The following is a 10,318-nucleotide window of genomic DNA, read 5'->3' as shown; positions in this document are numbered from 1 at the left end:
TGCCAAAAACGTACAAGAACATAATGAAATTCAAGAGCAGGTCCTTCATATCGTAATGGACAGAGTCATGACTATGTCTAGAGAGAACCGCAAGTTTAACTTTTCTACTTGGGTTACACAGTATCAGCAGATGGTATCAGACTCAAAGGTAATCTTGTTGATGCGATTAAGTGTGCACCACCAACCGTGGATAAAGATTTACTAAGATCATTTTAGGGTCTGAGCGAATATTACACTAGTGTTGTACAGGAATACACCACTGCTATTGAGCATTTAAGACGCTTTGTGTGTAAGAAAGAGGCATTTTTTGCGGTCAAGAGAACAGAATGATGCCTTGCTGAAGGGTAAAGACAAGATCATATCAGTCTTAGTTCTGCAATGGTTTAATAGTGTGGCGAAGCACTCTTTTACAGTCAAAGCAATTTCCAAAGACTTGGGAGTCGTGTTGGACAGTGGCACAAGGATAAGGAACATACTATCTCATTCATATAACACATGCTCAAAGATGCATATTTTGTTATGTTTCATTCTTTGTTCTTATTTAGAAGGTTCCCTATATATCCTGCAGAGGTGTTTGGAGAGTTCTCGGGTTCTAGGTTTGTCCAGTGTGGGCTCATTCACCCGAGGATGCCTGGACTGTAGCTGGATCTCTCTCTGCACTGTCCCGGGATTTATGTATGAGCAACTTTTCTTGATCATACTCTTCTTCAAATCATCCCACCAGATTCAGCTTATTGAATACGACAGATTCCACAAATATATAGCGACAATGTAGGCAGGAAGTAAACAAAAATATTAATTAATCATAGAGCACTTCAAAGCACTGTATTACAATTTTTCTATCACTCAAATCAATAATATTGATAATAAGGGAGTCAGATGAATAAAATTATGACACAAAAAAGGAGCCACCACTCCACTTGCATTTATACTTATTACTCGCTTGATTCACTTGAGCAGGGCAAATTAATCCACTGAACAACTCTGAAGCGGAAATTAAACACCCCAACTTATACACTCAATTGAATACAATTGGATATGACAGTACTCGAACGACAATTATTTCATGTTGTTGGAGAAATACACTGTCAGCAGAAGAACACATTTAAAGAAATTCAAGGTAAGAGAATTGCCTAAAATTAAGATAAATACAACAATATCAGTATTTATTTGTCTTGGTAAATGACCTGGATGAAAGCACTACATGAGACACCAGTGCATAAACAGACAACAGCAAGCGGCTGCTGCTCATTTTTCGATGTACAGTACCATTCAACAGAATTGACTGCAGAAGCACAATGTCTCATTTTTGTCAAACCTCTTTGGAGGAGTCTATTTACCATGTTCTTCTGACAGGAACAGTTGTTACTTTCTTTTATCTTTCACATTTCCATTAATTCGAGGACTTTTCCAGATCTTTTGTGCCTATTCTAGGCAAGGAAGTCAATTTTCATCCACAACGAAAATATAACTAGGCAGATTTGTGGTCATTGTTTGGAACAGAAAGAAGACGAGCCACCCACAGAGATTGCTTTAATTCCAGAGGTTTGGGTTAGCGGTCTTGCACTGACCTTGCAAATGACCTGCATTCGAGTTTTCTGCAGTCAACATAAACAAAGAAAGTGATCTTCTGATGATGTTAGCAATGGTCTATTTGATCAATGGCAGAAAACTTTACACACATCAAGTTTACTCCTCCAACCATCAGCCCATAAGTCTAACTGATGCAGCAATGGATAAGGTGACATATTGACCAGAGGACTTGCCGGATTCCAACCTTCAAACATCACGTCCTGCTATCACATGACGAGTATCTGCTTTCTAGAACTGAACGGCTTCGCGGACTCGTCCAAAGCTGCCCTATATTCCTCCAGTGTGGTCTGTGTAAAGGCTGGCGGTGTCAGCTTCCCTCGACGAATCAGCTGGCACAGGCTCTCGATCATCTCAATGAGTGCTTCTTTGTCTGCCCATCAAAATAAAAAACATACTTTCGTCTGATTTAGTTTTATATTTTGATTGTGTAGGTACTTGTAGATGGCTGTGTTAATAATTTCACATCCATCTTTGGGATTTCAAATTTTACCAAAGGCAGACTTGTATATGGAGCAATCAAGAGGTGCGGCAGAGTCACATTTCAAGCACCGTGTACAGGAACTCAGTCATTCGACGTTTACACCGTTACACAGTTCATGTGTGTGTTGTGTAAGTGATGACTGCACTGCTGTGTCCCTAGCTGTACCTATGTTGTGTGTGAGGGACACTTGCCCTTTCACTTTCCTCCTGTACTTGTTTTGTGTGTGACAGAGGTTGGAACTAAACTATACTTGTTTCCTGTGAGTGCAAAGCATGCACTGCAACAGTTATGTGTATACACACACAATGCTACCCAGCACTTAATTTTTCAATGACCACTTCTGCTCTTGACAGTTAACCCTGGAATGCATGTGAGGCTTTATGGGGGGGGGGGGGGGGGGTTAGGATGTGTGTGTGTACACTAGCTCCTTTTCTGTGATCTGCTGATACTCCTATTGAGTGTTCATAAGGGAATCTTGCAGAAGTGCTTTTCTTGCTGTAGCTGCTGGGAGGGGAGGGGGTGAGGTATGGGGCTCGAACAGCTGGTGCTCCTATGTACTTTTTTGTGTCTGTTTCTGTGTGTGATGAAAAAGAACTGTTGGCTTTATGGGACCAAATCCACAACAAATGACTTTACTTTCCAACAGCCAGCATCACTCATCACAATTAACAGAAACATTTCTGAAGGAACAAACACTCTAAAAATCAATTTACACATAAGGGGCAATCAAACTGAGGAGTGGTCCTCAAGAAACAGTTAATGTCAAAAACATTCTTGTTTTCTTTTCCATTTTCCATACCTAAAGTGGTACGGCACAGCACTGAATCCTTGGGCGAAGCAAGGGCCCATGGAGGCTTGCGGTTTGCCACTGTATCTATTCAGAACACTACATTTACAACAATGGGGAAGGTAAGCCACATCCAGTATGCTCACTCAGGGTATCACACTCACGGTCAGGGCGCAGTAAGTTAACTCGGAGAATACTATTCATTGCCCGGAGAAGTTAACACCTAACCAGTGTACTCACTCTGAGCATGGTTCTTCTTCCACTGGGTCATCCAGAAGCCTCGCAGGCTGATATCATTGAAGATCAATGCACTCTGTGGAAAGAGTGGGAAGGGGAGACAGTGGGAAGGAGACATTACTCTTTCACTGTAGGCACTGATGTAATTCCAAACGTGAACCATTTTTAGATAAAACTGGAAGACACCCACCCCTACTTTCCATAGAACTGAGGTACAGAATGGCCTATAGAGAAACTGTGTAATATTCTCATTGGCCGTACTCTGAAAGATCTGTTCAGCAGGGACAGAGTCAGCGACATGCAAGTGCCTAATATTTCTCAGCCGTCCTATTGTTTTTCAGTTCCTAAATTCTTGTCATACTGATCTCTGAAATGAGGGTGGAGGTTTTTGGAACTGGTCTTCAGTCAATCTTAGGCTGCCAGACTGAGGTGGAGGTGAGATGAGGTGAGGTGCAGATGAGCTGGATGTGGTGACGCAAATCCAGCAACTCCCCTCGCCTAATGAGTATTTTGAATAAGCTCAAATCCCCTTGCATTTATACATACCACCGGGACAGTGACGGGCTGTTTGGCCATTCCTCCATATGTCACCATTGTGCCCCCTCGCCTGTGGAAAAAAGAGGGCTCAGGGTAACCAGAAAATAAAGAGCTAATTAAGCTCCCCATTGCATTATCTGAATAGTGCTTAACACAAAGAGTGCTGTTGTCTCTGCCACAAATTGTATTTCCACAATTACATCCAAGACCAGATCACAAAAGAAACTTCACTGCCTCTCTTCTAAGACTCTACATCCCACAAAATCATCCGTTGCTCTGCAACACTTAAAAAAGTTGCTCAGTACACTGAATACCTTCACGATGAGAACAAAATACACAATTACTTAGTGTACAGATTGCCCATGCTCAAGAGTAACTCCAACTTCTCTTTTTCTGAAAAGAGAATGCTGCTGACCGGAATTGTTCTGCAGAAAATCTGCCACTGCAACAATCCTCAAGTGCTACTTTTGATCACAATATTTTAAGTGTAGAAGTGATAATTCACATTATGAGTCACAACAGTAGAAGGACTGACAGGGAGCTGTTCAAAATAGTTTTAGACTAAGCATGTCTTCTGCCTCGACCTCCCCCATCAAATGAATCTCAACCAGCCTGTACAAAACATCCAGTTTCTTCATCAATAAACCATAAAAACCTCCTGAAAAGCTAAATGAACAGAAAAAGCCTACAGCAAGTCTCCAAAAATAAAGCCAAACATGATTCAGCAACCATAGAGTACAGTATCCTCTGCTGCGGCAAAATATGACATCGCCAATCAAATGTCTCAGTCACTCAAAAGCCTTTTGCTATTGCTCCTCACTTAGTGATATAATTTCCACTGAACTCTTTTAAAAGTGAGCAGACAACATAGGGCCTCATTTAGGGCTTGGTGGAGTGAGAACACCATAAACTAGCAACCTACCTGCCGTGCCCCGCCAAACCTGCGGTTCGTCTGCCCTATTTACAGTTAGTGAAACTGCTGGGTTACAGTTGGCAGGCCCTCCATTGGCTCCACCAATAATACCCACAGAACCAGCAGACTGTCGACAATGGGGCCATTGGATTATATAACGGTCGCCCCGTCCGATTGAGGGGCAGGCTACTCTCACACAAATTCCCTGCTCGCGTCCAAAATATGAGCCATAGCAGAAATCTATTAAAAGCTCCCTTTCTATTGGGGCCATTTACTTTTTGTTCAAGGTAACAAACCCCCTCTTTAAATAAAAAAAAGCTTACCAAGTGGGTGCTTTAACATGGCGTCCCCTTGGCAAACCTTCAATGCTATAAAGGGAACTGCAGCGTTGGCGGCATAGAGATCTCCAAATATGGCAGATGGTCCTCTGCCAAGGTGCAACAGAATAAAGATCTTCTTGCATTACACTTCAGTCTGCTGCTGGGAATGTGAGGTCAAACTCTGTGGTTCTGTATCGCACATTCAACCATCTTGCCTGGGAGGTGAGGAGTGTAGTCCAGTTGTGCGGGCCTCCCATTTTCTGAAAACTAGATCAGTTGGGACCCACATGGGCTTCCATGCACTGGAAAGGGAAGTGGGCATTATTTCAGAAAACTGGCACCTAACTCGAGACTAAGTGCAATCCCAGATGAAGGCAAGAACAGCCTTTCTGGCGGGTGACTAGAAGAAGGTGGCTACTAAAGGAAATGTAAAAAACTTGCTCGAAGAATTCCATTTGATGCGATTGAAGGCGACTTGATTAATCACATAGTGGTACAACTGCCTTGATGAAGTAGAGTAGAGGAAAGAATCAGACATTTTGAGGAAGTCCAGCCATTAGAGGACCTATGTGACCTTATGGATCGATGAATCTCAAATTTGGGGAGGATGGAACAGGAAAATGTGAAAATATAGACCTCTGTCTTGTATGGGCCTGGGCTAGTCTGTAAATCAAAGATGGGACCTTATATATTTACTCAATAGGATCTCATAAAAGAAGTTACATAGGATACACTGACTGTAAAAATCCATAATTCCCCCAATAAAAGAACCCTCATCAATAAAATAATTTCTACAGGCTCCTTAGCAATTATCTTTGCTCGAAAGACCCTCTTTAATGAAGACAGTGGGAGTATAATTGTGTAAGGGAAGGATCCTCCAGGTGTTCCTTGTGTTGGGGACTGCCAAGAATTGTGAATTTGGGATTCTCTTGGATCCAGTCTTCCCCTTAGAGGTGAAATCAAGTGAGCTGGCAGAAGGTTGGAAATACCGATTTGTAAAAGACATGCCCAGGAAAAATGCCGCTGTGTTGAATTCTGTGAAGTTCCCTGAAATATACTTAAAATTTTTCATGAATAGGGACTAGTTTTGGAAGGTTATTAGAACGTGGTCATATTCCTGGAACTAAAATGTAATAGCCGTCTCTGAAATAATGAACTATGGGGAACATTTGATCGAGGTTTTGGCACTGTCACCTAGTAGAAAGAACTTTAATTTATCCCAACCTCACATGATTACTACAAACTGATTATGCCTTCTAAGGAGTAGGTGCGGGCACCATACCCATGTTACTGTTAAACCACAATACAAACTTTGCTATGATTGCAAGACCCCGTTACATGAATGGAAGTGGGTGGATCTCTATTTATACCCTCCTAGTAGTCCGGGTGATAAGGGTGGAGAACCAGGAATTAGCTCCGGTAGATCTACCCTGACAAGAGGCATCAGGCCTGGATGACCCTTCCCACATCTCATAATTGCACTAGTTATGGAATTATTCGCTTGTGCTATATGGGATAAGAGGGGTATCAGGGACCCCACCTGTGACAAGAATCAGTTTAAGTTTTCACTGGGGACAATATTTTACTCTTGATTGGTACCAATCCAGTGAATGTCAATGGTACTTAAAGAAACTGACTGCCATGGTAACATGGCTGGCCTAAAACCTAAATCAGTGTAAGCGACCGGACAGAAATGGCCCATGGTACGATGAGAAGGCACAAAAGTAGTCAAAAATGAGATTAACTATTTTGAAATATGGTTCCCTGCTAACCTCACTCGACTGTATGATGAATATCATTCTCTTCTCATCAAAATACTCAAAGGTGACCATGAGAGGTCGCACTGCACTAAAATTTCCTGGATGGTAGATATGGTATCATAAATGATTAATATATAGTCGTTTTTCACTTCCCAATGCTCTGGGTGGGTTTCCACTCCCAAATTGGGGATGAATTAAAGTGGGAAATCAGAGTTTACCAGTGGGAAATCAGGAGTTTATTTGGGTAAGAAATGACCATGAAATATTTAAGGATGCTATGCTGACCTTGTTTAGCTGAAAATGGAAGTTCTCCTTTCCTTCAGCTCTCGAGGTCAACTGTAAAAAACCTACACTAGTTTATTACCGTACCAGCCTTCCATTCCCTTACCTCTAGATCCATTTAGCAAAACATTTATTAAACAGTTTTGTTCTGAAGGATTGTTTTTATATGTATGTTTCATAATCCTCTACAGTCATTTGAAATATGTCCACGAGATTAGGACAGAACACGTCATTGGTAGTACTTCTACTCCATATTCAAGTAAAAATTATTAACATGGTGCTATCATTTAAATCAAAATTTTTATTAGGAGTGGAGATGGCCTAACGGCTAAGGCGGTCGACCTCGAATCTGGGGAACAGGGTTCAAATCTCGGTAAGGATGCTGAACATCCTGAGATTCTAGGCAAATCACGTAATCTCCCCGTGCCTAACAAAAATTTGTGTGTTCTCATCTAACGTAACTGGTGCTAGGTAAAACGCGCTGATACCCGATTCGGGTCAAGTTTGCGCTATATAAAACTGTGCCCCCAAAAAAATGTGTGTGCTGTCTTTTTAAAGGAAGGCTCCCATTCTTACATTTGCAGTCCTCAGTATCAGCATTCGTGGTCACATTCTCAGTGTGGGTAGAAAAGCATGACTGCTGATTTTTACTTGATTCTAGGCACAATTCTAGTGAAGTCAGTGTTCTACTCTTACCCAGATATCACCGCAAGTATTGTTGATCGCCATTATTCTACAGATACTCCTGCAACATTTGTGGGCATCAGTTAACAATGATAGTGCAGATACAAAGAATACACAACACAATCAAGACAGCTCCTCTTAGGCAATCCATCTCAGAAAGTCCCAGAACACCATGTCCTACCAAGGCAGCCTGCTTTTCAGGACACTCTGAATAATCACACTAGATTAATTAATCACACTAGATTAATCAACCCTTATGTTAAATTCCTTACAGCATGTACACAACAGGGCTGAATGTACATGCTGTTGCTGTGTGTTCAAAGTGAAGCAAGAGAAGTTTAAGTTCTTCTTTGTCTGTCACACAGAACTTGCTTGCACGTTTGGAAGCCTCAATCCAACTAACAGTGGGATCTTGATACAACTAGAATTTAAAAAAGGCAGATTGCACTCTAAAACTTACTCTAAGTGACGCAACATGTCAGTGGTGCTTTTTCCTCCAACACAATTCAGAGCCAACCGAGGTCTGTGGACACTCTGCAAAAGAATGAGAAAGTGATAGTTCTAAAAACGATTTATCAGATTTAAAAAAGTTTGGAGGACACTCAGCGAGGAGAAAAATAAGGTGATAATTCCAAAAGGGATTTGGGAACAATGCAAAAGAAGGAGGCGATAGCTGAATAAGGAGAGTTTGATGAGGATGTACTAGCTCATGGAAGACTATATGGTAACATTTTTCAAAGGGACAGATTTTAAGTACCTGAAGAAAGTTTGGGGACACTATTCAAAGGAAGAGTTTTTAGACTGAGGACACAATGCAAAAACATTTAAATTAAGCTGTAAGATTAAGCAAAATTAATGTACATAATCTGTACATTAAGAGGAAATGTTAGTTGGGTCACTCTGTCAAGGAAGAGGGTCTGTCAGCTGATTCAGTGGCATTTAGGGGCTTTCTGCAAATGCAGAGGAGCCATTAACTGACCGAATAGGGCTAGGGCTAAACTACATCCCTATCTTAAACCCAACATGGTTTTGTGTAGCAATGTGAGTTTTCATACCAGGGGGGTACGCTGTGTTCCATTCTTCCAGCTCTCCTTTTATAATGGAAAGTTACAGGTAAATAGTGATGTTAGACAACACGCAAGGCTGGCTGAACGTACTCCAACTTATATGTGAACTAAGCCCTTTTTAGGTGTAGAACAGATGTTTTGATGCAAGTTCAACAGCATCTTCCAACCTTAGGAAACAAGTAAAGGGAACATACCTTGAAGAGGTCCTTCATTTCAGGCTTCCTTAGCTGTTCCTCTGGGATGACGTGGTCGGCTCCCATGACAGTCAGTTTATCCACCAAAGTCTGCAAGTCTGGCCTGGGCAGGAAAAACACGCAATGAGGATTGGATGAGCCATTCTAGCCACCTACTATCCCACCAGACCTGACTCGGCAATGGAGACGAGGGGATTTTCTCATTTGAAAGAGGCTTAAGTTAATTTCTTCATAAGCATGAGACCCTCTACAGAACAGCCTGTATTTTCTGAAACTGGCTTTTGCTAATTTTGTATCGCTGAGGGATCCTGGCAACAATGAACATAACAGTGGTGCTGTGACAGGGCAGTACCTCTGGCAACACAGTAGAGCAAAGTTCGTTAAAGCAGGTTATGCTAGCATGACATGGGACTAAACTTCCCAGTCATAACAGATTTTCAGGTGCAACAGCCTGGTGAATTACTCTGGTTTCCTTAATAGGACAAGTCCAAGTTAGGATTTGTGAATGTTGATGTCTGATACATTTGATGTGATCACTTCACTAACACTAGGAGGTAAGGAAAGCAACAGCTCTTTTATCTTGATCCTGCTACAGAGATGGTACAGATAATAGGTCTTCTGCAGCAGTCATCCACTTGACTGTGTTCTGTTATTTATGTGTAAAGTTCATGGTCTGTACATGCATACATCACACATGGAAACATAACATAATCGCATAGTAGCAGGACATCCAATTGTGAGTGCTGGCGACTGCATGAAAGCATACACATAAAAATAGATGGTGAATTTAGAATGCATCTTACAGATGAGAGGGTAACAATGATACTGTACAGACAAGGGCAAATCAATGAACCTGTGAGGTCTGTGTATAAGCAGCATGCAAGAAATGAGTAGATATTATCATTTTGACCTGCTAGTAGTTCCATGTTTTGAAATTAGTACAAGTGTGTAACTGAAGCTGTGACACAAGGTTACCCAACCACAAAATGAACTATTTGTGGGCAATGCTCTGCATTTCAGAGAACCAAGTGGCATGGTGATGAAAAACCAGAAAAAATAAGTATCTAGGAGATGGCAAGAAATCCTGCAGTCTAAGTCTCTGCAGATAGGGTTTTAAATATTCATTTGGATTCCTACCTAAATGGACACATGCTGCCAATCACAGATGTATGACAGTGACGAACAGAAGGCAGACCTGCATGATATGGTGTATGGGTTGGCAAGTGTATGAGATCCACCTTTTCTGTGTGGTCACGCCAAATTCTTTGCCTTTTGCAGGATCCTACATTTTTGCCAGTTTTAGATCTCTATGCACTTTACCCCTGCTAATAAGTAGTAAGGTGCCCGTGCTCCCATTTTAAACATGGTCGAATTGGCATACTCCTAATTTTAATATTGACCTTGCCTGTAAATCAACTGTATATTGCACAAAATGGGTCCAGGGATGGAAGTTAAAAGTGACT

At 41.6% G+C, this 10,318-nt stretch overlaps 1 protein-coding gene across 2 annotated transcripts in view; it reads right to left on the bottom strand.

The window, feature by feature from the left end:
* Positions 1-367: 367 nt before the first annotated feature.
* Positions 368-10,318, bottom strand: part of MECR (mitochondrial trans-2-enoyl-CoA reductase) — a 50,691-nt gene continuing 40,740 nt past the window's right edge. For both annotated transcript variants that reach the window (XM_086957513.1, XM_086957514.1), the window contains 5 exons: positions 8,856-8,958; positions 8,055-8,128; positions 3,645-3,705; positions 3,102-3,174; positions 368-1,963 (listed from right to left, as the gene is read on the bottom strand). In XM_086957513.1, the coding sequence (XP_086813639.1) occupies positions 1,800-1,963; positions 3,102-3,174; positions 3,645-3,705; positions 8,055-8,128; positions 8,856-8,958 (475 nt within the window). In that variant the 3' untranslated portion in view covers positions 368-1,799. The remainder of the gene's footprint in view (positions 1,964-3,101; positions 3,175-3,644; positions 3,706-8,054; positions 8,129-8,855; positions 8,959-10,318) is intronic.

The sequence above is a fragment of the Lissotriton vulgaris genome, chromosome 2_1, assembly GCF_964263255.1.
Source record: "Lissotriton vulgaris chromosome 2_1, aLisVul1.2, whole genome shotgun sequence".
In the NCBI taxonomy this organism is placed as follows: Eukaryota; Metazoa; Chordata; class Amphibia; order Caudata; family Salamandridae; genus Lissotriton; species Lissotriton vulgaris.
Note: the sequence above shows the minus strand (reverse complement) of the source record. Positions and strands in the feature narration are given on the sequence as shown.